The sequence below is a fragment of the Nipponia nippon genome, unplaced genomic scaffold (assembly GCF_047370975.1).
Source record: "Nipponia nippon isolate SJK-2023a ecotype South Korea unplaced genomic scaffold, ASM4737097v1 scaffold_15, whole genome shotgun sequence".
In the NCBI taxonomy this organism is placed as follows: Eukaryota; Metazoa; Chordata; class Aves; order Pelecaniformes; family Threskiornithidae; genus Nipponia; species Nipponia nippon.
The window spans coordinates 491,332-519,306 of NW_028262331.1; the positions used below are offsets into that span (position 1 = coordinate 491,332).

Sequence of the window (27,975 nt, forward strand, 5' to 3'; positions counted from 1 at the left end):
CTTCAGCCAATCACGCTCCGAGGAGCGACGGCGTCCCAGCACGCTGCTGAAGCACCGCGCGTCGGCGCCTCGCGGGGAGGACACGCCTCTCCGCGGCTATCGGCCAACGGGCGATGGCGGCGTCGCGCAGTGCACGCTGGGGGATGTAGTCCGCGCCGCCCTGGCCTGAGGGGCGCGGCGGGGACCGCGGCCTGCGCCGCCTCCCGGGCCCGGGTGCCGCTGCCTCGCCCCGGCTGCCCGCCGTTCCCTCCCGGGGAGAGCAACCTCTTCCGGGCATTGCTTCCCTCAGGGAGACCCGGACGCTCCCGCCGGGCGTCTCATCTCGTTCTTCCCTCAGGGCGCCGGCAGCAGCCCCAGCACCGCACCCGCGGGCCCTGGGCCCGCTGCCCTGAGCCGAGCCTGTGGGCTGGGGGACCCCGGCTCGGGTGCTCCCGGGGCTGCAGGGAAGGCCCCTTCGAGGGAGGGCCGTCCCCACGGCCTGTCCTCACCCGCCAGCCCTCTGGTGCTGCACCTGCCTGGGTTACTGCGGCCCAAAGACGCAGCGCTGTCAGCGTGAGGCCAAGGTGGGAGCCCCGGGATAATCCCTTACGCTCTGCCTCCGCTTCCCCCGCCCCGCAGCCTCTGGAGGGTTGCCCCGCGGCTGGACGCTCCCGGCTGAGAAGCCTTCCTCATCCCCAGCTTCCCCTGGGCGACGCTGAGAGGGAAGCCGCGGGCTGGCCATGAGTCAAGAACCAAGAAGAATTACACGAGAAACCGTTTTTTGCACAGTCAGACAAAAACACGCGCATGCCCCACGCTGGAGGAGCGACGCTTTGGGTTTCCTTCTGGTCTTTTCCAAAAGAATGGAAGGTTCACCAAACAACAAGAAAAATACTGTTTCAACCGAAAAAGAGCTTTAGTTGATAAGAAAGTGTTTTGGTGAGAATGTTTCCGCTGACCCAAGCAGTGTGGATGAGCGAAATCCCAGCGCGGCTCGGGGAGACTGGCCGCTGAGGGAGGCAAACACCGCCGGCTCTTATCAAGGCTCCTGCCCACGCAGTCATATGATGTGTGTGCCCGTACCCGGGCGGTGGGCAGCCCCTCGCGGGGGTGTGTCACCCTCCTCGGAGCAGGAGAGGGGGACAAGAGGCTGCCTGGCCTCTCCCCGGCGAGCACGGACATCCCCGGCGGGGCTGAGGCTGCAGGAGGGGAGCGGCTCGGCTCCCCGTCCTGCCGAGGGGCTGCTGGTCCCGCCGCCTGCCTCCTCTGCCCCTCCGACGGGGTGAAAATCTTCAGCTTGATCAGGAGAAGGTGAGTGACGTCCGTCAGGCTCGGTGCACAGGGACGAGCGGAGCCCAAGCCCAGGAGGAAGCAGTGAGTGGTGCGGCGAGCGGGAGGCTGTTATTTGGGTCTCTGGGAGGTCCTGCGGTGTCTGATGGGTCACAGGCTGACGTTCAACCTTTCCTCGATTCACCAAGCTCCTATAGCAATGTATGATAAAAGTCAAGCTCAGGTCACAGCCTCCCCTGTCCCCGGGGAAATTCCCGAGTCTCTGACTTCAGGTTTATTTTCTTCGACTCCAGATCATGTCTTTGACTTGCCCAGGATCTTTTGGCAGTTATATCGCACAGTGCCGCGAACAGCAGGGGAGGCAACGCTGCGCGAACCTTACAGTTCACTAGGCTGGCCGCGGGCAGCCCCAGGGCTGGTGGGAGAGGCAGGGATTTGGGCTCGTGTCTCTTGGGGGTGCTGGCCCGGAGCGTGGAGCCCTGCCTCAGCTTCCCAACCCGCGTATCGGTCAAATGCAGCCTCACGGGTGTTTCCTGCGTGGTGGTTGTCCCTGTCTCCTAGATAAACGTGCTCTTTATGATTTCCTTCTGCTTTTGCTTAGATGCATCGCTTGCGCTAATGCCAATCCTTCTGAGGATGTCCCTGACTGAGACAATGAGCCCAAAGAGATCTGTAGGAATTCATACAGGAATTTTTCAGCAGAAAATCCCTCTTGGCTGTGTCTCCAGCCCTGACACACCGGCAGGTCTGCCCTGAGGCGGGCTGCATGCAGTCTGACACGCCGGCCAGGCGAAGGCCCCGGATGGGAACAGCTCAGTGGTGACTTCTGACACCTTAGGCAGATCCAGCAGGCACAGCCGGGGTGGTCTCGCGTCTCCAGAGCCCAAACCCATCGTGGGTTAAAACAAACTAGGTGCTGGAGCGTGGCCAGAGCAGGGCAGCGAGGCTGGGGCAGGGGCTGGAGCCCAAGGCTGGGGAGGAGCGGCTGGGGGAGCTGGGGGGGCTCAGCCTGGAGAAGAGGAGGCTGAGGGGAGCCCTCATTGCTCTCTGCAACTGCCTGAAAGGAGGCTGGAGCCGGGGAGGGTCGGTCTCTTCTCCCCAGGAACAAGCGATGGGACGAGAGGGAACGGCCTCAAGCTGTGCCAGGGGAGATTTAGATTGGATATTAGGAAAAATTCCTTCATGGAGAGAGTGGTTCGGCATCGGCCCAGGCTGCCCAGGGAAGCGGTGCAATCACAGTCCCTGGAAGTGTCCAAAAACCGTGTGGATGTGGCACTTAGGGACAGGGTTCAGAGGGGGACCAGGCCGTTAGGGTAACGGTTGGACTCGATGATCTCAGAGGTCCTTTCCAACCTTAACGATTCTATGATTCTATAAAACATCTCAGACTTTGCGTGGAGCCTCATGATGAGTTTCCAACTGTCTGTGCTGCTGCCGGGGGGGTGGAGGTGTCTCTCTCTTTCACCTTCCCCAGGTGCTGAGCTCCTGTCTTCACTCATCTCTGCTTATCTTGCTCTTGGAACAGGACTGATCTCCCACTGGTGTTGTCCTGGCCAGGCCTGCGCGGGAAGGTGGCAGAATGGCTCGGAGGATGAGCATCGACGAGCTGGAGGACCAGCTCCTCTGTCCCATCTGCTTGGAGGTCTTCAAGGAGCCCCTGATGCTGCAGTGTGGGCATTCGTACTGCAAGTCCTGCGTGGTGTCACTCTCCGGAGAGCTGGACGGGCAGTTTCTGTGCCCCGTGTGCCGTCAAACCGTGGACTGCAGCGCCTCGCCACCCAACGTCACGCTGGCCCGCGTCATCGAGGCGCTGCAGAGCCGGGGTGAGGCAGAGCCCACCCCAGAGTCCTGCCCGATGCACCACAACCCTCTCAGCCTCTTCTGCGAGGCTGACCAAGAGGTGATTTGCGGGCTGTGCGGCACCATCGGCAACCACCGCCAGCACAAGATCACCCCCATCTCTACTGCGTACTGCCGGATGAAGGTTGGCAGGCAGAGCCGGCCGGGGCTCCTGGGTGGGGGTTAGGGCACCCACAGCGCTTGCTGGCCAAATGTCCCCTCTCCTTCAAGGGACAGGCTGGAAATGACACCAGTGTGGGGAGCAGGGTCCCACGGCACAGCCAGATGTGGGGCAGGGTTCCTGGGCTGGGGGGCAGCCGTTTCTCCGGCTGAGCACGTCCCCGGCTGAGAGGGCTCAGGGTTTTGGTGGCTGAACCGCGGTGGAGAGAGCCGGCGGTCGGGGAGTGTCGGCGAGGCCTTTCAAGACTGTTTCCAAACACCATCAAAAAGAGCCTGGAGATAAGGGCTGAGGTGAGGTGCCACAGGAGAGCAGGGAGGCAGGAAAACAGGCAGAGTAAACAGCTGGCGTCCCCTGCCCAGCATCACATGAAAGCCCCAGGAATGGAAAAGCACAGGGCCACCCGTCCCCTCCGCTCCCGGCACCGGGGAGATAAGAGCAGGAGGCACCAGAAACGCTCCTGCCCCAGCCAGGCTCCCGGCACCGGCACTGGGAGGGTGCCGCCGGCCTGATGCTGGCTTGTGGCTGCTCGCCACCTACTTGCCACCTGCTCGCCCGGTGCGGAGCCGCCACGGGGTATAAGATACGGAGGGCTGGGAATGGGAACGGAGACACGGTACTCCTGGCAAGAGTGCTTGGTCAGCAGCATCCAGATCGGAGCCATGCTCTGAGCGCTCTCCTGCCTCTGGCAACCCCAAATCCTCTAGATCAAGAGAGGAAAGATCAGCAGGACACGCAGGGCCCCAGAAAGCTTAGAAAAAGCTTAGAAGAACGTGGCTTCTCAGGGCCACGTGCTCCTCGAGGGGCTGGCAAGCACTGCCTGCCATCAAGGAGGCTGCCACAGAGGTCCCTCCTCCAGAGGCACTGTCTTTTCAGGAGGAGCTGTCTGTGCTGCTGACCGACGTCCACCAGTGCAAGAGGAACCTGGATGAACACTTCAGCAAGCTCATCAACAACAAAAGCCGCATCGCGGTGAGTGTCACGTGCCAAGGCAGCCTGTGTCCCAGAGTCCTCTGTGTCCCACACAGCCCCTGGAGCAACCTCTGCTCCTGGGGCTCCCCAGCTCACCTCCTCTACTTCTCTCCTTCTCTTCCCCCTTCCCTGGGATAGCAGACGGGGATTATCTTCCACCCTGTTCCCTGAGGTTCGTGTTCTCCATGGAACTCGGGGATTAAACACAGACCAGTTTTGGGGAAGGGTGACGTAGCCCTCTCTGGTGGCACAGCCCTGTTTTCGGAAAGGGTGAAGTAACCCTCACCCAGCGTCCTGGCGGGAGCAGCAGTCAGAGCTGGCTTGACCAAACGTCCTTGGTGGTGGGGAGATAACGGGTGGAAAGGACCCTGCTCGGAGCAGGCTTCCCAGTCACAGCAACGCCGTTGCTTTCACATTGAGTTCATGCCTGGTTTAGCTGCGTGTCCGTTGCCCACGCAGTTGACATCCCCGAGGGACCTCCTGGCATCCCCTCTGAGGCTAAAGCTTCCCAGTGGGGCTCCTCAGAAGGGCTCAACCCAAATGCAACTGGAGCTGCACTTTCTCCCCCTTAGCCCAGGACACAGGTCGTTCCCAGGGAGCAGAGGGATCCCACAGCTCTTTTGAGGCTCTGATGAAGCTGGTTGGGACATCAGAAAATCAAAATCTGGGGGAGGAGAGGTGTAAGACAGGGGTGCCGTAGTGGTGAGCTGCTGAGGACAGCAGGATGAAACAACATCTGGCCTGCTGTACAGAGCTGCTCTTTATTTGGAAAGCCGGTGGAGGGTGGCTTGGTGGGACACGTTGACATTGCTGGTGGCATCTTGGAAACCAAAAAGGGGGTGAAGGGAATGGAGCAAGGCAGCCCTGCACAGCAGCTTGCTGTCTCCTGGCAGAACGAGGCCGATGTCTTCAAGTGGGTGATCCGGAAGGAGTTCCAGGAGTTGCACAGGTACATCGACGAGGAGAAGGCCACCTTCCTGGAGAGCATCGAGGGGAAGGCAGCCCAGCTCATCACCTCCATTGAGTCCCAGGTCAAGCAGACATCAGACGCCCTGCAGAGGCTTAAGGAGATGCAGAGCGCTCTGGAGGCACTCAGCAACGAAAGCCAGCTTGATTTCATCCGGGTGAGTGCGCTCGCTAGCGACGGCAGTGACAGGCAGGCAGGCTCTCCAGCCCTCAGCCCGCTGCTCCCAGCCCTGGGCAGTGGGAACCCTCACCCAGCGTAGCCGGGACACCACGAGAAGTGAGATGTAGGCGCCCTCTCTCCAGTGAGGGCTTCGCCCGATGGGACAGACCTCCCTTCCACGAGAGGTGATGCCATTAGCTCTCCCAGGAGAAGAGAGCCCCGGCCTCTCCAGCCCAGGGCACGGACGTGTGCAGCTGTGACCATGCAGAGGAGCTGCCATTCTGTCAGGCTCCCACCACTGACTCTCTTTTCTCTTGTGTTTTCCAGAAATACGGCTCCTCCCAGTTCAGGTGAGTGGTGCTACCCAGCAGCAAACAGCGTCAACGGGGATGGCAGCACCTCTGCAGCAGGGCTAGAGGTCCCAGGCCAGTGGGCACCTCAGCGTTGCAGGGGCAGCCTCACGTGGACACTGCTGTGGTGATGGATAGCCACGGCCAGAGCCACGCACTCAGCCCCAGAAGAGGGCAAGAGCAGCTGGCGAGACACCAGTGGCTCCGTCACACGCGGCAGCCAGGTGAGAAGAGGTCACACGCTGTCCCCGTCACCTGCGTCATGGCTGCTGGTGTCTTTCCAGGTCAGAGCTCCCCAGCCTGCACCCCAGCGACGGCATCTTTAGCCCCGTGTCCTTCAAGCCATGTTTCCACCAAGACGACATCAAGATGACCGTGTGGAAGCGCCTGCACCGCCGCGTCCTGCCAGGTACCGACCGCTGGCGCGTGGGACAGGCTGCCCGGCCGGCGTCGCGCTGCCCCGGCCTCTGTCTTGCTCTCTGCTTCTGCCCTCCTCGCCCCCAGGAGAGCTCCTGGAGCAGCGGCTGGCCCTGTCTCGTGCTGGTAGCAGCTTGCTCTGGCCTAACACTCCAGCTGCTTAAAGCTCAGCAGTGCCAGCTTGTCCGGCTGTGCCAGCCCCCGGGGTCGCCGGGAGCCGCACCCCTGCCCGCCAGCGTGCCTGGAGCCCGCGTGCTTTCCTTCTAGCTCCGGAGACGCTGAAGCTGGACCCAGTGACGGCGCATCCCCTCCTGGAGCTCTTCAAGGGCGACACGGTGGTGCAGTGCGGGCTCTACCAGCGCCGGGACAGCAACCCCAAGCGTTTCAACTCCAGCAACTGCATCCTCACCTGCAAGGGCTTCTCCTGCGGCCAGCACTACTGGGAGGTGATCGTGGGCACCAGGAACCACTGGCGCGTGGGCATCATCAAGGGCACGGTCAGCCGCAAAGGGAAGCTCAGCAAGTCTCCTGAGAACGGCGTGTGGCTCATCGGCCTGAAGGAAGGGAAGGTCTACGAGGCCTTCAGCACCCCACGGGCCACCCTGCCGCTGACCGCCCGGCCCCAGCGCATCGGCATCTACCTGCACTACGAGAAGGGCGAGCTGACCTTCTACAACGCCGACAACCCCGACGAGCTCAGCCCCATCTACACCTTCCAGGCGGAATTCCAGGGCCAGCTCTACCCCATCGTGGACCTGTGCTGGCCGGAACGAGGGCCCTACTCCCCCCCCATCATCCTGCCCGCGCCCGCCGCGAGCCGGCACCCCCGGGCGCCGTACAACCATCCTGCCCCGGAGGAACCCACGAAGCCGTAGCCCGGCCTGCGGCTGAGCCCCGAGGGCCCGCAGCAGAGGACGGTCAGGCTGCACGCAGGCTTGTCCTCCCGCGTAAGCTGTGGTAGCGCAGAGCGAGCTTGGGCAGCACAGGAGGGTCCTTCCCCTCTCCTCTAAGAGCATAAAATCTCAGCCTTGACCTGTGAATCCCCATCCCTAAAATCTAGGAGGCTGACCCAAAAGCTGGCCTGCAAAGATCTCCCTACGGAAAGGAGCGCCTGAAAAGCACGAGCCGTGAGCGTCCGGGGTCTTTGCTGGCGCGTCTTTCTTCTGAATAAATAGTTTGCGGTAGGCGAGCTGGTTGCTGGCTAACACCGGTGCCGTCTCCGAGGAACCAGACGGCAGCCAGAGCTGCGCGGGTGTGCCAGGCTGGCCCTGGCCCGGCGCCGGGTGCCACCGAAGCCACTCTACCGCTGCCCTCCGCTGCTGGGCAGGGGAGAGGAAATACAACGAGAGGCTCCTGGGGCGAGATAAGGGCAGGGAGAGAGCACTCGGCAATTACTGTCACGGGCAAAACAGACTCGGCTTGGGGAAATTAGTTTAATTTATTACCAATCAAATCCGAGTAGGGCAATGAGAAAATAAAAACTAAATATTAAACCCCCTTCCCCCCACCCCTCCCTTCTTCTCAGGCTTCACTTCACTCCCGATTTTCTCCACCTCCTCTCCCCGAGCAGCGCAGGAGGACAGGGAATGGGGGTTGCGGTCAGTTCATCACGTTGTTTCTGCCGCTCCTTCCTCCCTCTTCCCCTGCTCCAGCGTGGGTCCCTTCCACGGGGCGCAGTCCTTCAGGAGCAGCCTGCTCCAGCGTGGGTCCCCCTCAGGGTCACCAGCCCTGCCAGCAAACCCGCTCCAGCGCGGGCTCCTCTGCACGGGTCCACAGCTCCTGCCAGGAGCCTGCTCCAGCGCGGGCTTCCCACGGGGTCACAGCCTCCTCCGGGCATCCCCCTGCTCCGGCGTGGGGTCCTCCAGGGGCTGCAGGTGGATCTCTGCTCCACCGTTACCTCCATGGGCTGGAGGGCACAGCCTGCCTCACCACAGGCTTCACCACGCGTGGGCTGCAGGGGAATCTCTGCTCCGGCGCCTGGAGCACCTCCTGCCCTCCTTCTGCACTGACCTGGGTGTCTGCAGGGTTGTTCCTCTCAGATTCTCACTCCTCTCTTCAGCTACTCTTCTGCAGCGGGTTTCCCCCCCCCTTTCTAAATCTGTTATCCCAGAGGTGCTACCGGCGTTGCTGACAGGCTCAGCCTTGGCCAGCGGCGGGTCCGTCTTGGAGCCGGTGGCATTGGCTCTGTCGGGCACAGGGGAAGCTTCTGGTAGCTTCTCACAGAAGCCCAAATCTACCAAAACCTACCAAAAGGGGCTACCAAAACCTTGCCGTGCAGACCCAATAGAGCGGGCAGCCGCAGTGCTCTGCAGAGGCACGAGGGGCTGCCAGGAGGGGAAAACGGGAGCTGAAAAAGCAGCTGCAGAGAGCTGTTTGCGGGTTTGCGGGGTCAGCCCCCGGCCTGCCTGCGGCAGCGCCTCTTCCAGCCGCTCAGGGATGCGAGCTGGCGTGGGGAGCCCTGCGCACGGCCGGCCCGGTGGGACACCGCGCCCGGGGCCGCAGCTGAGGCAGGGCGAGGGGAGCAGGGCAGAGCGGGAGCACGGCCTGACCAGCTCGACCACCACGGCCACCAGCCCGGTGGCCACTCTCCAACCCTGGGCCCACAGCGAGTCGTCGTTCCCCTAACTACAGCGTCACCTGGGACCCGTTCCTAGGGCTTGTCACCAAAATTCACAACCAGCCCACGCCAACTGTGGAGAGGCTAGGACACAAAATATACCATTACAAGGGAAAATGTTTATTCCTGTGCATCAGGTGTCCCTGCCAAACTGGGGCACCCGAATGTGGCCCCACACAGGGTTCTTACACCCTTCAGACACCCAGGCACAACGCAACTGGACTGATCACCAACACCCACCCCACCCATTACTAATCACAGTAATACTTTGCAAAGCCACCGTATCCTGCAGCATCCTTGCTGCTCGTCCATTGATCCAGACGTCCCCGGAGCCAGTCTCGCTGGTCTATGACGCCAGATGACGCCGGGAGGGTTTCAAAGCCGTGTCAGAGGGGCTGGGACGCTGGCGTTCTCCTGGCTGACCGGGGCATCCTGTACCCTTCACGGACAGCTCTAAGCTTCCTGGAAGCAAAGTCCTTCTTGCCAGGGCTGGGCTGTCCTTTATCACAGAATCACATAATTGTTTAGGTTGGAAAAGACCCTCAAGATCGAGTCCAACCGTTAACCCAGCACTGCCAAGGCCACGACTAAACCATGTCCTCGAGCACCACGTCCACCCAGCTTTTAAATCCCTCCAGGGATGGGGACTCAGCCCCTGCCCTGGGCAGCCTGGGCCAGGGCCTGACAGCCCTTTCGGTGAAGAAATTTTTCCTAATATCCAATCTAAACCTGCCCTGGCGCAGCTTGAGCCCATTTCCTTGTCCTATCGCTTGTTCCTGGGGAGAAGAGACCGACCCCCCCCCCTGGCTCCAGCCTCCTTTCAGGCAGTTGCAGAGAGCGATGAGGGCTCCCCTCAGCCTCCTCTTCTCCAGGCTGAGCCCCCCCAGCTCCCCCAGCCGCTCCTCCCCAGCCTTGGGCTCCAGCCCCTGCCCCAGCCTCGCTGCCCTGCTCTGGCCACGCTCCAGCCCCTCCATGGCCGCCTTGGGGTGAGGGGCCCAGCGCTGAGCACAGCATTCGAGGGGCGGCCTCCCCAGTGCCCAGCACAGGGGACGATCCCTGCCCTGGCCACACCATTCCTGATCCAAGCCAGGATGCCACTGGCCCTCTTGGCCACTTGAGCACACTGCTGGCTCATGTTCAGCGGCTGTCGACCAGCACCCCCAGGTCCCTTCCCCCGGGCAGCTCCCAGCCGCTCTCCCCACGCCTGCAGCGCTGCCTGGGGTTGTTGTGCCCCAGGTGCAGGACCCGGCCCTCAGCCCGGCTCACCCTCCCCCAGTGGGCCTCACCCACCGCTCCAGCCTGGCCAGGGCCCCCTGCAGGGCCTCCCTGCCCCCCAGCAGACCACCACGGCCTCCCCTGCGGACTGACCGGCCCCCGGTCCCCTCCTCCACCGCCAACGACGCTGAGCGGCACCGGCCCAGCGCCGAGCCCTGGGGAACCGCACTGCTCACCGCCCGCCTCCGCAGGCGGCTCCATTCACCGCAGCCCTTCGGGCCCGGCCACCCGGGCCGTTCTTCACCCGGCGAAGCGGGCTCCCGCCCAGGCCCCGAGCAACCGGTTTCAGCGGGAGGACGGCGGGGAAGGGGCCGCCCCCGGGCCCGGGGCCGCCGCGGAGCCGGGGCGCGGCCGCCCCCTGCCGGCCCGGAGGTCTCGGCGCCGGAAGTGGCGGCGGGCAGGGCCATGGCGCTGTACAGCGCGGCCGCCGCCGTCCTGGAGGGGCTGGAGCGCGGCGACGGAGGGGTCAAGAGCCTGGTGTACAGCAGCGGCTTCCCGGTGCGGGGTCGGGAGGGGAGGGGGGCCCGCGGCGGGGCAGGCCCGGCCCGGCCCGGCCCGGGGGGGGGTTACGCCCGGAGCAGGGTAGGCCCGAGGTGGGGGTGAGGCTCGAGGGGGAGTTAGGCCCGACGGGGGGGTCAGGCGATGGGGGAGGTAGGCCCGAGGAGGGGTTAGGCCCGGGGCGGGTCAGGCCCGAGGAGGGGGTTAGGCGAGGGGGAAGTTAGGCCCGAGGATGGGGTTAGGCCCGAGGGGAGAGGTGAGGCCCATGGGGGGGTTGGTTAGGCCCGAAGCAGGGTAGGCCCGAGGGGGAGTTAGGCCCGAGGAGGGGTCAGGCCTGAGGGGGAGCTCGGCCTGAGGAAGGGTTAGGCCTGAGGGGGGGGTTAGGCCCGAGGGTGGGTAGGCCCAAAGCAGGGGAGGCCCGAGGGGGGGAGGCCCGGGGGCAGGTGCTGGGCTCGGGCCCTGTCCGCAGGCAGCCCCTGACCGCGGGCAGCCCCTGCCCGCCCCGCAGCATGTCCGGCAGCTGTACGCCTTGGTGTCCGAGACCCTCCGCTACGCCCCGGTGCTGGAGAAGCTGCTGGCCGGCGCCGCGCTGCTGCAGGCTGAGAAGAAGCTGCCCCCGCCACTGGCGAAGGTAAGAGGGGGCCGGGGGGGACCCCTCGGCAGTGGGGCCCTCGGCGGTGGGGCCGGGCTCACCCCCTTCCCCGCAGGTGCTGGTGTACGACCTGCTCTTCGGCAAGGGGCTGAAGTGTGGGGGCCGCTTGAAGGCGCTGGCCCGGCGGCACCGGGCTCGGCTGGAGGCTGAGCTGGCCCGCCTGAAGGTGCAGCAGAAGGTGAGCCGCAACGAGGACCTGCTGGCCCCGGCGCAGGCAGCGAGCCCCGCAGGTGAGTGGGCCTCGGGGCCGGGTGGTCTCCTGTGCTGGCGGCGGCGGCGGGTTGTGTCTGACCCGACCGCCTCCCCCAGCCTCCCAGGTACCGCGCTACGTCCGAGTCAACACCCTGAAGACTTGCGTGGACGATGTGATTGACTTCTTCAAGCGCCAGGGCTACTCCTACCTGGGCAAGGCGGCCAGGTGAGCCTTTCTTTCCGCCAGCCCGCCTTACCTGGGACGTCAGCGGGCGGCAGGGACCTGGGACAAGGCCCTGTGGGCTGCAGCGTTGTTGGTCTTGGTGCTCACGGTGTCCGGGTTGGGGTCTCTCTTGCTTTCTGCCTCTCTGGGTGCTGCCTGGTGCCGAAGTGGCAAGGAGGCGTGGGGCGAAGGGGGTTCTCTAGTGTGGGCATGGCGAAGCAGGACTCTGTGTTCATCCTCCTGGGCAGCGTGGAGGAACTGAGGGCCCTCTCCGGGAAGAAATTCTTGTTGGATCTTCATCTCCCGGAGCTGCTGGCTTTCCCTCCGCAGACGGACTTCCACGACAACCTGCTGTACACGTCAGGCCACATCATTCTGCAGGACAAGGTGGGGGAGCTGGGGAGCGGGAGGCTGCAGGGGCGGGAAAACCACTATGGGGTGGAGGAGGGTCGGCCCCTTCCCCCACGCCAGGGGCTGGGTTTGGGCCGGCTTTGCTGCAGCTCTTGAAGTCTAAGCAGAAATTGTGAGCGAAGCCTGCGGCTGTGGGGTTCCCCCGTGGCTCTGCCGCAGGTGCGGGGTGAATTGCTCTGAACCCAGCTGTAAAAACGCTCTGTAGGAGCTGGGGAGCAGCAGCTGGGAGGAGCGCGGGGCTGGGCAGAGGCTTCCAGTGGCGGCTGGTGGTGGTGGAGGACTTGTCCCCGTGTTGCTGCGGCTCCTGTGACCCCGCAGCGTCAGTCCTGCCCTGAGGAGGGGCCGGGGGTCCTTGCTGCCCGTGCCTCTCACGGGGGTTTGCCCTCCTGCAGGCCAGCTGCCTCCCTGCCTTCCTCCTCGCCCCCGCTGCCGGCTCCCACGTCATCGATGCTTGTGCTGCCCCTGGGAACAAGACCAGCCACCTGGCTGCCATCCTGAAGAACAAGGGGTGGGTGCAGGTTTGCGTGCTGGGGGGGAGGGCAGGGGGGCGGTGGCCCCGGTCCCCCCAGGAGAAGGTGGCAGGAAGAGCTGCAGCCCGTCACCCCGCCCCGCTGATCCCTAGGCGGCTCCGATAGTGCTGGGCCATCGCAAGGGCCTGGGGGGATGTGAAATCACGTAGGGGTTCACTTCCCAGCCCCCGACCCCGGCCCCGCTCAGTGCTGCTGCCCGGGGGAGCAGCGCCCGAGCTCTGCCCGCCAGTGTTGGGGGCTGCTGGGGCAGCCCGCCGCTGGCGGCGCGGCTCCCGGGGCCCGGCGGGGACGTTCACGCCTCTCATGGGTGCCGGGTTCTGCCTGCAGCCAGATCTTTGCCTTTGACGTGGACACCAAGCGCCTGGCCACCATGAACACCATGCTGATGCGGGCTGGGGTCACCGGCTTCCAGCTGGCCCAGCAGGACTTCCTGACGGTGGATCCCAGAGACCCCAAGTACAGCAAGGTGACCCACATCCTCCTCGATCCCTCCTGCAGCGGCTCAGGTAACGCACGGGGCGACGGCCGCCCCGCCTGGAGCCGGGCTCTGGGCGCGTGCAGCCCCGGGCGACGGCCGCTCTCCGCGCAGGGATGGTGAACCGGCTGCCGAGGGAGGAGGCCGCCCCGAGCGCCGAGCGGCTGCAGGCACTGGCCGGTTTCCAGCGCAAGGTCTTGAGCCACGCTCTCAGCTTCCCGGCTCTCTGCCGCTTGGTCTACTCCACCTGCTCGCTGCACCGGGAGGAGAACGAGGACGTGGTACAGGCCGCGCTGCAGGAGTGGGGCTCGGCCTTCAGGTGCGCGGGGCGGGGGGACGCGGCACGGGGTGCTGCGGGGCTCGGTCCTGACCCTCGTCCCACGCCGCAGGCTGGTGAACGCCTTCCCTTCCTGGCCCTGCCGAGGCCTCGCCGCCTTCCCCGGGGCGGAGAGCTGCCTCCGCGCCTCGCCTGCAGACACCCTCACCCACGGCTTCTTCGTGGCCGTCCTGGAGCGGCGCGGGGAAGGGGCGGCTGCCCCCAGGTGAGAGGGGGGCCCGGGGGGCTCTGCCTGCCTCTGGCAGCTCTGGGGGGCCGCGGCCGGGCTCAGGGGGCCGGGGCACCCGGGGGCGGGCAGGTGTCGCCTGCCTGGCGCGAGGAGGAGGGAGGATGGTGGGGTCCGGCCGTAGCGGGTGCGGGAGCCGCGGTGCCTCGGGTGTGCGGCTCAGGCCGTTCGCTCTCCTCTACAGCTCCCGGCCCGCGGTGGCTCAGGAGAAGCTGCAGCATGGAGAGGGAACGGAGCCAGGAGCAGCTCCCAAGAAGAGGAAGAGGAAAAAGCAGCGGGTGAAGGAGTGAAATAACGTTTTTAGGCCTGCGCAGCGCACGGTGGGGAACACTCCTCCGCTGCCACTGCTGCCTGGCCGACAGCGGGGCCTCTGAACGCAAGTAAAGCTTTCTGCCAGCTGCAGCTGTGGTGGAATTCTGTGCCGCCCTGCTCCCTGGGCCCAAGCACCAACCCCCGGGGCCGCCCTCGCGCCAGGTTTGCCCCCAAAGCCAGACCTGGGCTGGCTGCAGCCAGCACCGGCGCTCAGCACAGCCCCCCTTTCTGCACCCTGCGGGGCTCCAGCTCAATTCAGGGTGTTGCTTTTCCCATGTTTCCCCCCCCCCCCCCCAAATCCTTACCCCAGCCTGACGTGGGGTTTCTGAAAAGCCGGTGGCTGTAGGGATGAAACAGATTAAAGTTTTTCACTCTTTCACTGTCTTTTCCGGCGTGTTTGTGCAACCTTGCCCCGAAACTGCCTGAAACAGAGGCAGAGTGGGGGGAAAAAAGGTGAAAAAAGTGAAATAATAATTAATAATAATCCTCCTGCCCATGCACCTGCCTTTGAGCAGGGGAGCAAGGACACAAGAGCCAGAGGGTGTTGGAAAGCGGTGCCCTGTACGCGCGGGGCCCTGCCCAGGCCCTGGAATCAGACACGGGCATGGCCGATGTGAACACAGGTTTTTTTTTTTTTTATTTTAAACCAGGGACAGAAGAAGCAAGGAAAAAAATTGCACATTCACACTAAAAATCCTCATCAGCCACACCAGGAATGATCCAAGTCTTCAGCTTGAGTTAAAACCCAGCCTCCCCCGGCCACGCGCGGCGGCCCAGGCGCGAGGGTCTCTCCCAGCAGGGTCCGTGCGGCGGGGACGGGATGCAGCCCTGCTCCTCGCGGGGCACTTGGGACCTAAAATGGGGCAGCACCCAGAGCCGCTGCTCCCCAGGGTGCCCTCGCCTCCCACCCTGCTCCTCCCCATCTCCCTCTGCCACCCGGGTCTTGCTGGAGCCGACCTGGCCAAACCCCGGCGCCGCCATCCTGCCCCCGCCACCCGCGGGCGCTCTCCGGGCTCAGCGCCCTCACGTCCGCTCACCCCTTTTCAGCCGCTTTCTGACCCCCAAGGACGCGTTTGCCCAGGCCGGCTCCTCCCGCGCGGGTCTGCGCTGCTGGAGCAGCCCTCTGCCCCCTCGGCTACGCGGGGCGGGGATAAAGCCCCCCGCCAGCGGCGGCGGCGGGCGCCTGCCCGCACGTCCTCTGCCCCCGGCGCCGCGCAGAGCCCGGTCACCTGCCCTCCTTCCGCCTGCTGGGAGAGACGCCTCGATCCTGGCGGACAAGAAAAACCGCTCGTCACCGTAACGCGCAAGAGCTCCCGCTCCTCATCCTCAGAGAAAGAATTTTAAAAAAAAGAAGAAAAAAGGGGTTAGTCACATCCACATACATCACATTTTAAAATGAAGGAGATGTCGTGACAGGCCGGGAGGAGCGTGTGCGGCAGAGCCCGCGGGACGTAGCTGCCTTTCCCCGGAGCAGCTCGTTCCTGCGGGCAGAGCCGGGGCCCGGGCCGGCTCCTCACCGGGCTGCGACGGCACAGCGAAACACTACCAACAGCGCTGCGGGGTCTGGCAACCTCACTGAACCAAGCTTGAAGGAATTCAAAGGCAATTTAGCTTAAATATAAAAATAAATTTTTATTTTGTTAAAAAACGTTTAAATATTTGTTTGTGATTTTTTTTTCTTTTTTTTTTTTTTTTTTTTTTTAATTTAGACTTCGGCAGACACACACACTCACACGGCTCGGAGAGTAAAAAAACCCGGCAGCAAAGCACCCCTGGAAGTGGTGGGGAGCCCGCGGGCAGGGGTGCCCGTCCCTCGCCCGCGGCAGGGTGGGGGGCGGCTCCGGGGCGACCCCCGGCTCCGGCAGTCTCTTCCCGTAGGAGCTCCCAGGCAGGGGAAGGACCCCGCTCCCGGCTGGCTGGGAAGAGGGGAGGCAGCACCGTAGCTCCTAGGAGCTGGTAAAACCCAAAAAGGTTGGGGATGAGCTAAAAATGAAAACCAGTTTGGATTTGGAGAGGGGAAACGCATCTGCTCGGGCCTGCTTCCGTCAGCGGCTCCAGAGCACCCCGAGGTGGGGAGGGGGCACCAGGAGAGGGGAAGGGAGGGGAGAGACTGCCAGGGCTGGAGCCCCCCGCCCCGGCTGCCTGCCTTTCAGTCCCCACGACGAAGGGACAACTCCCCCAGCGCGAGTAGCCACGCAGTGATGCTACTGTCAACACCCAATTAGCCAGGGCGCGTCCCCCGCAAAGGGACGGGTGCCCCCCAAAAAAAGAAACTCCAAACAGCAAATCCGGCATAACCAACATGCCGCCACGCACACGGTTCAGTTCTTCCTCCAAACTCGATTCAATGAGCGCATCGCAACGGGAGCACGAATAAAGCAAAACAGAGGGGGCTTCACACGAGCGGGGCGGGGGGAGCCGGCGGCCCAGCGGGGAGCGGCGAGGGCCGGGGGCGCTGCGTGGCGGCCGGGAGAGGGGTGGAGGGACCCCCGTCCCCACCCCACGCCGCCAGCCGAGGATGTGCCGTAGCCTGGGACCTCGGCTGGAGGTCTGACGGGAGATGAAGTCACGGTGAGGGGGTTGTCACCCACGGCACCGAGACGCCCACGGCACCGAGACGCCCATGCCGGGCCGGCACTAAGCCCGGCTCGTGTTCTGCGGGGACGGCAACGAAGCAGAGCCCTCCGGAGGGAGTGTGTTCACCAGGCCACGGGATGAAACAACAGGGAAAGGTTTCGGGACCTGGTGAAGACAGCGTCCCTCAGCAGCCTGGAACCGCGGCCGGCAGGAAGGCAGCACGTCTCCAGCCAGGCTCCGAGCGGGGACGCGCGGCCCTGCCGGCTGCCGTGCCGCGGGGCGGGGGGCTGACTGGCGGGGGGCTGGGGAGGAGGGCACGGGAACAGCTAGAAGAAGCAAATGGGGAAAAATTTACACGTTATGAAACATGGCAAAATAAAGTAAGGGAGGAAACGCTGCAGATATGTACAGAGGTTCATCCAGCCTTGGCTGTGGAACTGTTCAAGTAAGAAGAGTTTGGTTTACCCCATCCCACCCCGGTCGCCGCCACCCAGCACGGTCTCCGGCTGGCATCAGAGACAGCGGGGCCCTGGCCCCATCGCCGCCGGTCCCGCCATGGGGATGGCTCTAGACCGGAGCCCCCCACGGGCGCACAGGGGCTCCTCGCGCAGGCCGGCGGCGGGGGCCTGGCGGCACCGGAGGTTACTTTTTGCGGGTGTGCTGTCTCCGTGCCTGCAGCCGCTGGCGAGCGCCCGTCTTGGATCCCGCCCCGATGGAAAAGGCAGGGGTGGACGAACCTGGAAGCAGAAAGGTTGCTCAGGTCTCAGAGTGGCACGGGGGGTAGCGTAATCCCCGTCCTGGGGGGAATGGGAGGTTTTGCATCCCAAAAAGCCCAGCAGGTACCACCCGAGCCGGCTCCCAGAGCACAGCCTGGCCCTTCCGCCGTCCCCAGCCCGAGGGGACAACGTGACCCCTCAGCTCCCCAAGGCCAAAGCACCAACTCCTTCCTTACCAAAGGAAGCGCCGACTCCTCCGAAGCCCGAGGCAGGAGTGCTGGGCGTCCCGAAGGAAAGGCTACTGCTTCCGCTCCCCACTGCCCCCGGGACGGGCGTGCTTTGCCCGAAGGTGGGCGCAGGAGTTCCTGGAAAGCAACACGCCACTATGAGCTGGGGTCGGCAAAGGAGGAAGAGCCTGGCCTTTGGGAGCCGGCACAGATCTCCCTCTGGGAAGAGAAGCACCACGGTCCCCCAGGACCACCCTCTTCACCCGAGAAGCCCTTTTAATGCAAGAAATTGTGCTCTCCTGGTAATCCCTGGGCTCTCCTGCCAGCAGGGCAGCACAGAAGGATTTGTAGGCCAGGGAGGAACAAAGGCCTCTGTCTTTCTAGATCAAGTAGCTGCTCAGCATGTGGGTTTCAGCTCTGTGGGAGGCGAGATGGCCCAGCGAGGGTGCAAAGTGGTAGGCAAAAGCTCAGGGAGCGAGCAAGAAGCGATTGCAATCACTGGCTGGCAGAGTTTCTACTCACCAAGAAGCTCCAGATTGCTTTTAAGCACTGGCATAGACCTTGGCTTCTGCAGGGTGCCTGGCTGGGCTCGGCACTCGTGCGGAGCCAGGGAGCTGGTGCGTTCAGAGGGGCCAAGGAGCAGAATTTAAGGATTCCCCTCCGCCACCGAGGGCTGGGGACCCAGACAGTGAGTGACGGAAGCGCCTTCCCTTTGTGCGGCAAGGCTCCGCACAGCACAAGCGCCAGCCCCTCTAGGGCTGCTGAGCTGGGGAGCTCAGCAAGGTCTGGCAGGAAAGCTGCTGCCTACATCTAGCCCTGCCCTTCCCCCCCCGAGAAGGCCCATCCGCCCCGACTCACCTCCGAACGCGGGCTTGTTGGGCGTGCTGGGCACGGTGAAGGCGAAGGGCGTGCTCTGATTCTGCGCACCCAGCGCGCTCTGCGTCAAGGAAGAGCCGAACGGCGCTGCTGCCGGGGCTGCCCCGCTCTGCCCTGCCCCGAAGCTGAACGCCACAGCGGGAGAGCCACTGCTCAGGGTGGGCGTGCCGATCCCAAAGGCGCTGGCGGAGGGGCCCGGCTGCGCGGTCGCCCCAAAGGTGAAAGGAGAAGGGGTGGTGCCGAAGACGGCGGTGCCGGTGCTGCTGCTCGTGGTCTGGGTGGTGGAACCGAAGCTGGTGGTGGTGGAGGTGGCCGTCCCAAAAGAGAAGACCGATGTGGTGGTCCCAAACACTGCCTGGGTGCTGCTGGTGCCGAAGGAGCCCTGGGCGCTGGTTGTGCCAAAGGCTGGCTGAGCACCGCTGCCGAATGCCGGCTGAGCAGCGGACTGGGCTGCGGGAGCTCCAAAACTGAACGGGGGGCCAAAGCTGACGGGGCCGGCAGCGGGTTTGCTGGCCGGCAGCTGGCTCTCCGCAGCACCGGCGCTGAAGGCGGGCTGACTGGCTGCGCTGGGATATGGCGGCGGCGGCTTCGCGCTTGTGCTGAAGGAACTGCCAAAAGCTGAAACGGAGGAGCCAAACGTCAACGTCGTTTGGCTTGTGGTGGCTGGGGTAGAAGAGGTCAGTGTGGTGCTCCCAAATATGCTAAAGCCCACAGTGGTGGTAGGAGCCGTCGAGTTTGAAGGTGCTTGGCCAAAGGCAGGGCCTCCTGGGACACTGGTGGTGGCAGTGACTGTGGCTGGAGGTGGCTTTCCGAACTGGAACACGGGCCCTGGGGCGGCAAAGCTGGCTTCTGTGCTGGGAGCTGAGCTGGCCGGGCCCCCGAACAGGAAGGGCTGCGACGTGCTGGTGGATGTGGCAGCGGTGACGGTCAGGCTGGCGGTGGGGCCGGTGGAGGTGGGCGGGTTGAGTCCGAAGCTGAAGACTGGTTTAATGGTGGCATCCGTGGAAGAACTCTGCGTGGTGGCAGTCGTAGCTGCGGTGGTGAAGATGACGTTAGGGTGACCTGCAAACCCTGCCAGGGTCGTCGTGGAGGCTGCTGGAAGATCTGCGGCCAAGGCCGGCTGTGACGTTGGTTTGAAGGCGAAAGGAGAGGCCTTCTCTGGAGATGAAGCTGCAGTGACGCTGCCGAAGATAGGCTTGAACACGGTGGTGGTGGAGGATGTTGAGGAAGGGCCTGAGCTCGCAGGCACGGTGACTGTGGTGGAGACAACAGCCGTACAGGGTGCTGCGCTCTCGCTTTTTGGCAAAGTGCCAAAGATGGGTTTGAAGACAGGGGTCGTCGTGGGTGCAGCAGCGGTCGTGGTGGGCGCAGCAGCAGTTGTGGTGGGCGCAGCAGCAGCCGCAGTCGTTGCCGGCTGGCTGGTAGGGGTGTTGGGCATCCCGAAAAGGATGCTCGGCTTTGGGAAGGAAGGAGGCTTGCTGGGAGTCTGGCCCAGCTCCGTGAATGCAGGAGGTGCCAGGCTGCTGGGGGCCTGCACCCCCAAAGCAGCGGGGGCAGCAGGGGCAGGCGTGCTCAACACGGGCACAGGCTTGGTGTCAGCAGAGGTGGCGGGCAGAGAACTCGACTCCAGCGATACAGCAGGAGCGGGCGGCTGCGCAGCTGATGAAGGCGGCTGGGACGCTACCGCAGCTCCAGTGGAGTCTGGAAAGGGGGAGAGAGCTTAGTTATGGACAGGGGGTCACCTACAGACAGCTCGCCCTCCTGCCAGGCACCCACCCCGCTGCTGCAAAGGCTCCCGGAGCAGCACCCGTCCGTACCAGACAGACCCAGCCCTCCGCAGCCTCCAACGGGACCACGGGCTCAGTTTCCCCAAACTTGCCCCCCCAGACCTGCCTGCCAGCTCTGCTGCCAGCAGAGCATTTGAACAGGGAGTTTTGCCACCTGCCTCCCACAGAGGCAACGCAGAGCTCCCACTGCGCCTGCCTTGCTCTGCCAAAGTCCTGCTCTGCCGACCCTCCTCCTCCTCCTCACCTGCTGGCGTGGGCGCAGCCTGGCTGCTCTGCATCTTCTTCAGGCTGTCCAGGAGCAAGTTGGTGCTGGCCGGGGCAGGAGCTGTCGAGGCAGGTGCAGGCCCCGGGGAGGTCACGGCGAACGCCAGCGGCCTGGACACGGGCGTAGTCTCTGCAGTGGTGCTGGGGACTGCATCTACTGGGAAGGAGCAAGAAATCAGGACCCGCAATTTGCTGTAGGGGAACTACCCCGTAGCACAGCTTCCCCAGCGGGTAAGGAAACTGCACGAACATCCCACGGCTCCAGCCCTGGGGAACCTCACCCATCACCCTGGGGACTCTGGGGCACAAGCTCTCCCGAGTCTGAAGACACTAAGAGCATCCCCAGACCCGAGGACCAGGTAGGACTGGCCCAGGAGCTTCCCCAGCCTGCGCTACGCAGACACCCCACTGCCCTGCCAGCCCTGGCCCTGGGTTTCTACCCCTTGCCGTCCCCTCCGCATTCCCGGTCTGCCCTTACCAGCCTTATCCTCCAAGACTTTGTTGAACCACTGCAACGCTGCCTTCTTCTCCGCGTCCAGGTCCTCCGACGTGATGGAGTAGCCCAGCTGAGGCGGCGGGGGCTGCCAAGAGAGAGCAGCAGCTTAGCTCCTTCTCAGGGAAGCCGGCAGAGCCTCTCTGAACGTGTGGTGAAGGTTGGCCGTCGCAAGACCCGTGAAGCAGGTGGTTCTGCCACAGCACGCTACCGCGGAGCTCCGATCCCCATTCATTTTGGCCCCCGGCTTGGCGCTGAGGGCACGGCAGGCCTTCCCCAGGCCATTACCTGGTCCGGCAGCAGGCAGCACAATCACGCACAGCCCACCAGACACTGGGGCTGGGGATAGCGTCACTTCCCACTCGGCCAAGGACGGGGCCTCCTTCCTGAGGGCAGGCAGGTCAGTCTCCCCCCAGCCCTGCAGAAATTGCAGTGAGCACATTCTATTGCCAGAGGAGGGCAAAAGGGGCTGCGAGACAGCGACGTACCAGCGCCAGCTGGTCCCCCCGGCGAGACGACAGCAACTGGATCTTTCGCTTGCGCTTCCCGCTGCTCCCCGACACGGACGGTGGGCTCAGGGAATTCTGCTTCTTCCGCACCGGCGTCTCCGCTGCTACAGAAGGAGACAAGTCAGGACCAGCTCCGGGCAGAGGAGGCGTTTGGTTTGTACCAACGGGGTTGTCCTTTCTGACTCCTCTGTGGATGACCCATCACAGAGGGCAGAGCCAGGGGCACGGCTTTAAGCCGAGGACAAGGCTGCGATGCCCTGAAGAGCAGCTGGCCCCAACACATCTTGGGGCAGCCTGTTACAAGAGCCTGCTGGGGCTCCGCAGGGCAGCAGCCCCTTCCCACCTCCACGGACGGTCCTTGCACGCTGCCTACCCGAACCACAAACCACGCGAGCCACATCTAGCGCTGTGCCATGGGACCCTGTCTGCAACAGGCACAACGGTTTTCCTCTCCATTTTAGCTGAGGAAGCGTTGGAATAAGCTCAGCCTAGAATTTGATCAGGGTGCTGTTTGTACCACAGCAGATCTTGCCCCACGGCTGACACCTGGACCCACAGTGGTGGTAGGGGCTGCTGTTCCCCCTTGCGAGCCAGCTCCCAGGCACCTGCTAAGCACACCGACGCTGTCAGCACCCCTTGCTTATCACCTGGAAATCCCTTCAGGGCAGTTGCTGAGGCCAGCAGAAGCGCCACTGCCTTGGGACCAGCACGTTCCTAGGCTCCAGGTGACGTCTCAAGCCAATCCCACCTGCAGACCTCAGCCACCTCCTGTCCCGCTGCTTGCTCGCACCGGTGACCCATCCAACCCGGGCAGAGAGCTGGGGCCCACCTACGCTCACCTTTCTCTGTCTGCAGCTCCTTGTCCGATTTCACCGGAGTGGAAGCGTTGGAGCGATGCGACTCCTCTTCCCTGCGCAGGGGGGAGAGAGCCAGTCAGAGTCAACCCCAGGCTTGGCCCCGTCCCCAGGGAGCAGGATGAGACCGAACACGCCAAGAACTCCCACCGGCATCCCTGGTGCGTTTCTTTGCCTCCATCAAACAACAGACCTCAGGACAACAGCCTTGCCCTCACCAGCTCCAGGCAGAGGACCTGCTCCCCTCCCCGGGACCCCAGCTCGGCCGGGCTGCCGAGCCTGCGCACCCTCCGCAGGACAAGTCAGCCTCAGGGCGGCAGTCAGGGGTCCTGGACGGGTGCCACTGCCCCTCGCAGGTCCCTGGCTTGCACCCACCCTGTCACCAGGGCGGGCGGTTGTGTCAGTTTTAGTTCTGACATAAAGAACTTCTCTGAGCCGGGAGAGAGGAGAACAAGGGCCTGCGCTCCGAGGCAGGCGCTAAAACACAACCCTACAGTAGCTCCTCTGAAATGATTTTGAGGAGATGGCAAAAATTGGGGCCTGTCTCTTCCCAACGTTGCAGCAACCAGCAACCCAGGCCACGCCAACGCCACAAGGCAATGTCGCCTCTGCGGCAACCTGAGCCCTTAAATCTCTAACCCGGCCTGGGAGCAGGGCAGGGATGATGCAGCTCAGCGCTGCCGCCGGGACCGCAGTGTAACAAAGCGGCAGGGATGCCAATTGACACAACAAGGGGGTTTCCACACTGGGGGGTGACCCAGCAGCCACGTCTCAAAGGGGCCTGGACTGTCCTGACTCCGGTGGAGAGCGGGACTTGGGCACCAGCATGGCTGGGAAGGCGACTGCTCTCTTCCTGGCTGGCATCGACGAGCGGGCGCTCGCCGAGCGAGCAGCTGGTTACCTGGCTTTCTTGAGAGGCCACTCCGGCGTCTGGGAGCGGGAGGACGCTGGGCTGGACAGCGGGGACATGCTCACACCACTTCTCTTCAACAGCTGGAACGCAGAGAAAGACCAGCAGTAACTCAGCACAGGGGCTAACGGGAGCACGGCCTCCCATCCTCCTGCTCGCCCGCAGATTAAATCCCATCTCCCAGGGCTGTGGCTAACAAGTCCAGAGCCTCCCTTGCTTCACCACCGCTTAACTCCCCTCCGCACTCCCTGGAGGGCAAAGTCTGGCCTCCCCAAACTGAATCTGCTCTGGGAGCAAGCAGCCTGCAGGCTCATTACAGCCTGGCCGGGAGGACGGGGAGGGAGGACGCTGCTGGCCAGATGCCGGCTCTTGCCTTCGTGCGGCACAGGCAGAGGCTGCCCCGCTGCCTCAGACGCCCTCACGTGCGCGGGGCTGCTCTGGCAGGAGCTGGCCACCTCACCAGGAGCTCGGAGCAGACAGATCCCACCTCAAGGATTTTAGACTCACCCCAGCCAGAGGAAACCTTTCCCTACCAATATATTCTGGAGGAAACCCTTCCCCACACAGACTGCAGAGCTCCATGAGCCATGGCTACATCCCACTGTCACATCTGCAAGCCTGACCCAGGAGATAAGCAGTGTTTTATTAGAGCTCAGCAGCTGCTGAGGGGACCTGGGTCAAAGTGGGAGCGCATGGCTCCAATACTTGCTGACTCCAGCTGAAAAAGTGGCAGCGCAGCAAAGTGATTTTTTTTTTCCTTTCACCTGGATCTATCTACCCTAGCAGGCTGGCCAAGGCAGAGTAGGGAGGGGGGAAAAAAGCAGCCTTCTTGCTTCGGTGTAAAACAAGCACCGCAGCAGGACAGCTCAGCCTGGGGGCTCCCCCAGCAGCGTGCACCGAAGGACAAGAAACATCGCTGCCCGCCGCTGCCAGCCCGGCAGCCTGCCTAACCCACGAGATGAAACCGCCCGGCTGAGCTGCGCCGGAGGCTCCCTGCAGCACCACAGGCTCCCCGCAGCGCCACCGGCTCCCCGCAGCGCTTGCTGGAGGCACCCAGCGACACCGCTCTCTTCTTGTGAGCCCAGGGTTTGAGTTACGCGGGGCCATCCCGGAGGAGGGTCGAGCTGCTCTGCGCTGGGCTCCAGCGCTGCCTTCGGCAGGGTGTTTCCTACCTGAGAGAGGCCCCGGCTGGAGCTGTAGGAGCTGGCGATGGCGTTGCGGATGGAGCCGGGGATCCCGCCAGCGTACGTATTGTTGAGGGAGCTCAGGGAAGAGGTGCGTGACCTCTTGTTTGAGCAGTCATCCGGGCAGTGCGAGACAAGGCCCCTCTTCAGAGAGCCAGGCCTAGAGGAGGTTAAAGAAGATTTTATGAGCTCCCCACTGCTCTGCCCACAGGTCCTTTAAATGCAGGGCGGGTGGAGGAAAGCAACCCTGCTCTTTCTCACAGCGCAAGGCCTGGAAAGAGGCCTCAGCAGCAGCAGAGCCCTTTCGGCCACCGGCCTGCGCTCAGGGTGACGGACTGAAGGCATGGCCACGGTCTCTCTTGCTCTCCCTCGAAGCTGAGCTTTGCAAACAAAAGCCAAGCACCTTTCCCAGAGCCTGCAGGCTTTCGGACCCCCCTCCCAGCTCACAGCAGTTGCTTTTGGCCCGATGGGCACTTACTTGGGTATGAGAGAGGCAGGGGCACCGTTGGCTACCAGTGGCTCAAACGCCGACTGCCCACTTCCACTGCTATCGTGGCGCCTGCGGGAGAGAGGGCAGAAGCCTGTGGTGGTGTGGAGGCAGCAGAGGCAGGGGCTGCCCTCCCAGCCTCGGGAGAAGACCCCTTCCAGGCGGGCTTGGCACTGAGAAAGCACAAACCTTGCTTTTTTTTCTTGTCACCCAATACCCAAGAACAGAGGTTTTCCCCATTCCCATCCTGCTGCAGGTTTTCTCTCCACCTGGTCCTGTCCTCACTGACTCTCACCCTGAGCTGCCTCCTCCCAAGCACCAGCAGCTGCCTGCTGGGCAGAGTAGTTTTGATGTAATGAAATCTTTGCTGAAATCCATTATTCTAAGCCAAAACATTTCAGAGTCTCAGCAGCTCATTTCTGGAACGGACCTGAGCTCCGAAACTCAGATCTCCTACCTCTCCCTAGCTAGTGCCCTGGACTGTTTGAGTCAGAAACCGAATCCCCCTTCCCACAATGATTCAGTGAAGATCTGAAGTCTGAAAGTCTCAAAGCAAACCCTGCTGCGAAGCAGAGCTGGAGGTGTACGATCAGCTCTGTCACTTAGCCCAAGCGCTTCCCTCGAGCTCAAGCAGGCTGAGCCCATCGCAGAGGCGATCCAGCGCTCTCCAGCTGACGCAGGCTCCTTTCTGCCCTCAAAGGTCGCAGGATTTTCTGCCTACAAGCACTCTTAATGCTTGCCAGGCTTTAATGCCATCAAAGTTGGCTTTTGTGGCAGAGCTGGGTAGTGGCGTGTTAAAAAAATAGAATAAAGAAAAAAACCAAGCTGATCCTATCTGCGCACCCATCCTGTTGTCGTCGTGCTCAGCTCTTGCGTGGCTCGGATTCACCAAGCCGAGGTAGAGGTTCAAAGGTAGAGGGAAATCCAGCGATGGAGGAGAGGACAGCATGCCCTGCCGCAGCAGGAAGGCAGCTGGCGGCTCCCTGCAAACCGCCGCTCACCCCGCTGCGCTCACAGGGCCGCCCCAGCGCAGCACGCGGGGCAAAGCGCCCCGGCACTGCCCACACCGCTCCTCTGTGGTCTCTCTGCTCCCCTGCTCAGGCCCAGGCAGGCAGCTCCGGCCCACGAGGGGCAGAGCGGCAGGAGGCGAACGGCCTCCGCGCGCACAAGTGGGAAGGAGGCAGGAGGGGAGAACAGCGAGGCAGCACTGTGCCCGGGCAGTTAGAAAGGCTCCGGCAGACCTTGGCACCCAGGATTTACGCCTTGTCCTTCCCAGAGCACCGGAACAGACGCTGTACCCTCATTTCTTCAAGCTCAGCGCTGGAAATCGCTGACCTTGACTAACAAAAGCAGAAGATAGTCTCTTTTGTTTACCCTTGTGTTTTTACCTCCTTTTGCTAGCTACAGCACACAAAGGAAGCATGCAGATCTTTTAAAGCGCGATGCTTCCACCCGGGGCTGTAAGACCTAGGGATCCCGTCTCTCCTGGAAGCCTGGGGCTGACAGAAGGCCAGAGACGATGAGCCCACAGCAGGTACCAGCACTTCCCACCATGTTTCCCCAGGAATGACAGAAGCCACTTCCCTGCCAGGCTTCCCCAAACCACGTCCCAGCCTCTCCCAACCCCAGCGACGCAGGGGAACACGCCTGACCCATGAGCTCGCCCAGACAAAAACCTAAACCGCATCCCTCTGATCTCAAGGACAACCCAAAGTCTCGGAGGCCTTTCTGCCACAGCCCAGAGGGCCGGGTGATTGGGCATGCTTCCTCGCCGCGGTTCACTTCCCACAGCGCTCTTCCAACCCAGCCTCCTGGTCACACCGGGCCCCGCGCGCTCCGGGACACGTCCCATTTGTCACCACTGAAGCGCTTTTTACCCCGTTTACGACCTTCCCAACACACTGGCAGCGACCCGGACTGCCGCCTTATTACCTTCGCTTGCTTTCCTGATCGTTCCCAAAAGCCTGGTCCTCCTCCCCCTCCTCCTCCACCGCCCTCTTCCTGCTCTCCTTGATGGCGCTCAGCACCGTCTCCTTTGCACATGGGTCCAGGCTGCTGTTGGCCGGGAAGGCCACGGGCGAGATCAGCTGCTCCAGGCTGCGAGGCGAAGCAAAGCCTTAGGCAAGGGGGGATCCCCCCGCCGCGATCCCCCCCCGCCGCCCCCAGGGAAGGGGGGTGCGGGCCCTCCCGCGAAGCCTCTGCGGGAGGTCTGGGACCTGCAACCCTCCCCGCAAGGAGACAGGGACCGAGCGGCCGCTGCCGGCCCGAGAGCAGCGGGCTCTCCCCGGGGGAGCGCGACCGGCTGAGGGCCAGGGAACCGGTTCCCCCCTCCCCGTCCGGCCCCATCCAGCTGCAGCGGGGCCCGGTCCCCGCTCCCGTCTACTCACGCCGGGGAGCGGGCCAGGCCGGCGGCCGGCCGGGCGATCCTCACGGTGACGGGGCTGCGGAGCGGCGCGGCGCGGCGGGCCCAGGGCGCGCTCCGGGGCGAGCAGCCCTCCCAGCGGGCGGCGGGCAGGCCGAGCGGCGCGGCGCCTCGGGCCTGCGGCAGCGGGTACCGGCGGCGCGGGGCCTGCGGCGGGGCCCTGCGGGGACAGAGGGGTCAGCGCCGCCGGGGCGCGGGGCTCCCACCCCCGCTCCCGCCGCCCTCCCGCCGCCCCCGCTTACCCGAGGCCGAGGCGGCGCGGCGGGGCCTTAACGGGCCGGCCCGAGGCGGCGGCCGGGCCGCCGTTGGCGGTGGCTTTACCGGGCGGGCGCGGCGCGGGCGGGCCGGGCCGCATCGCGCACCAGGCCCCCGCCGCGCCCAGCGCCGCCGCGCCCACCAGCGCGCCCCGCAGCAGCGGCAGCAGCAGCAGCAGCAGCAGCAGCAGGAGGCAGAGGCAGCCCAGGGCCGGGGCCAGCGCCGCCGCCGCCGCCGCCGCGCCCCGCCGCCCCCAGCGCCCCGCGCCCGGCCCGGCCCCCGCCATTGCCGCCGCGCCGGGCGCAGCCGAGCCTTGCCGAGCCGCGCCGAGCCCAGCCGAACGCAGCCGAGCCCAGCCGAACGCAGCCGAGCCGCGCCGAGCCCAGCCAAACCCAGCCGAGCCGCGCGCCTGCGGCGGCCGACCGGCATGCACTGCGCGCGGGCGGGCGGGGCTTGCCCCGTGTTTGGGCGGGGCTTGCCCGGGGTGGGCGGGGCCAGTCCCTCCCGGCGCGGCC

The 27,975-nt window shown here is 64.2% G+C and overlaps 3 protein-coding genes and 1 long non-coding RNA gene across 10 annotated transcripts; 2 read left to right on the forward strand and 2 right to left on the reverse strand.

Annotated features, from left to right (window-relative positions):
* The first annotated feature begins 183 nt into the window (after positions 1 to 183).
* On the forward strand, positions 184 to 7,598 carry TRIM50 (tripartite motif containing 50). 3 transcript variants are annotated; one of them, XM_087751398.1, is made up of 8 exons: positions 184 to 1,290; positions 1,871 to 2,182; positions 2,795 to 3,253; positions 4,163 to 4,258; positions 5,152 to 5,382; positions 5,712 to 5,734; positions 6,019 to 6,143; positions 6,419 to 7,598. In XM_087751398.1, exons 3-8 carry the CDS (start codon positions 2,849 to 2,851, stop codon positions 7,024 to 7,026), a joined length of 1,488 nt encoding a protein of 495 aa, XP_087607524.1. In that variant the 5' UTR covers positions 184 to 1,290; positions 1,871 to 2,182; positions 2,795 to 2,848; the 3' UTR covers positions 7,027 to 7,598. The 3 variants fall into 3 exon arrangements, with proteins under 3 accessions (XP_087607524.1, XP_087607523.1, XP_087607522.1); XM_087751397.1 differs by lacking the exon at positions 1,871 to 2,182 and having other exon boundaries at positions 184 to 1,353; XM_087751396.1 differs by lacking the exon at positions 1,871 to 2,182.
* An 88-nt stretch (positions 7,599 to 7,686) lies between these two features.
* LOC148056278 (uncharacterized) lies at positions 7,687 to 10,275 on the reverse strand. Of its 2 annotated transcripts, XR_015703380.1 has the most exons (3): positions 10,137 to 10,275; positions 9,036 to 9,267; positions 7,687 to 8,335 (listed from the first exon to the last, which is right to left on the reverse strand). It is a non-coding gene; the product is annotated as an uncharacterized LOC148056278 (long non-coding RNA). The 2 variants fall into 2 exon arrangements; XR_015703379.1 differs by lacking the exon at positions 7,687 to 8,335 and having other exon boundaries at positions 8,866 to 9,267.
* A 141-nt stretch (positions 10,276 to 10,416) lies between these two features.
* NSUN5 (NOP2/Sun RNA methyltransferase 5) lies at positions 10,417 to 14,278 on the forward strand. The gene is made up of 10 exons (XM_087751399.1): positions 10,417 to 10,541; positions 11,050 to 11,172; positions 11,249 to 11,423; positions 11,503 to 11,611; positions 11,857 to 11,995; positions 12,412 to 12,527; positions 12,877 to 13,055; positions 13,139 to 13,343; positions 13,414 to 13,566; positions 13,772 to 14,278. Exons 1-10 carry the CDS (start codon positions 10,449 to 10,451, stop codon positions 13,875 to 13,877), a joined length of 1,398 nt encoding a protein of 465 aa, XP_087607525.1. The 5' UTR covers positions 10,417 to 10,448; the 3' UTR covers positions 13,878 to 14,278.
* Positions 14,279 to 14,513: 235 nt separating this feature from the next.
* POM121 (POM121 transmembrane nucleoporin) lies at positions 14,514 to 27,885 on the reverse strand. Of its 4 annotated transcripts, XR_015703378.1 has the most exons (14): positions 27,448 to 27,885; positions 27,171 to 27,365; positions 26,716 to 26,880; positions 24,775 to 24,855; positions 24,285 to 24,456; positions 23,104 to 23,195; positions 22,188 to 22,258; positions 21,328 to 21,452; positions 20,825 to 20,927; positions 20,327 to 20,503; positions 18,278 to 19,996; positions 17,429 to 17,557; positions 16,942 to 17,213; positions 14,514 to 15,224 (listed from the first exon to the last, which is right to left on the reverse strand). XR_015703378.1 is itself a non-coding variant. In XM_087751395.1 (13 exons), the coding sequence occupies exons 1-13, from the start codon at positions 27,744 to 27,746 to the stop codon at positions 17,119 to 17,121; spliced, it is 3,420 nt and encodes a 1,139-aa protein (XP_087607521.1). In that variant the 5' UTR covers positions 27,747 to 27,885; the 3' UTR covers positions 14,514 to 17,118. The 4 variants fall into 4 exon arrangements, 3 of the variants coding, with proteins under 3 accessions (XP_087607521.1, XP_087607520.1, XP_087607519.1); XM_087751395.1 differs by having other exon boundaries at positions 14,514 to 17,213; positions 21,328 to 21,449; XM_087751394.1 differs by having other exon boundaries at positions 14,514 to 17,213; positions 20,327 to 20,500.
* Positions 27,886 to 27,975: the final 90 nt, after the last annotated feature.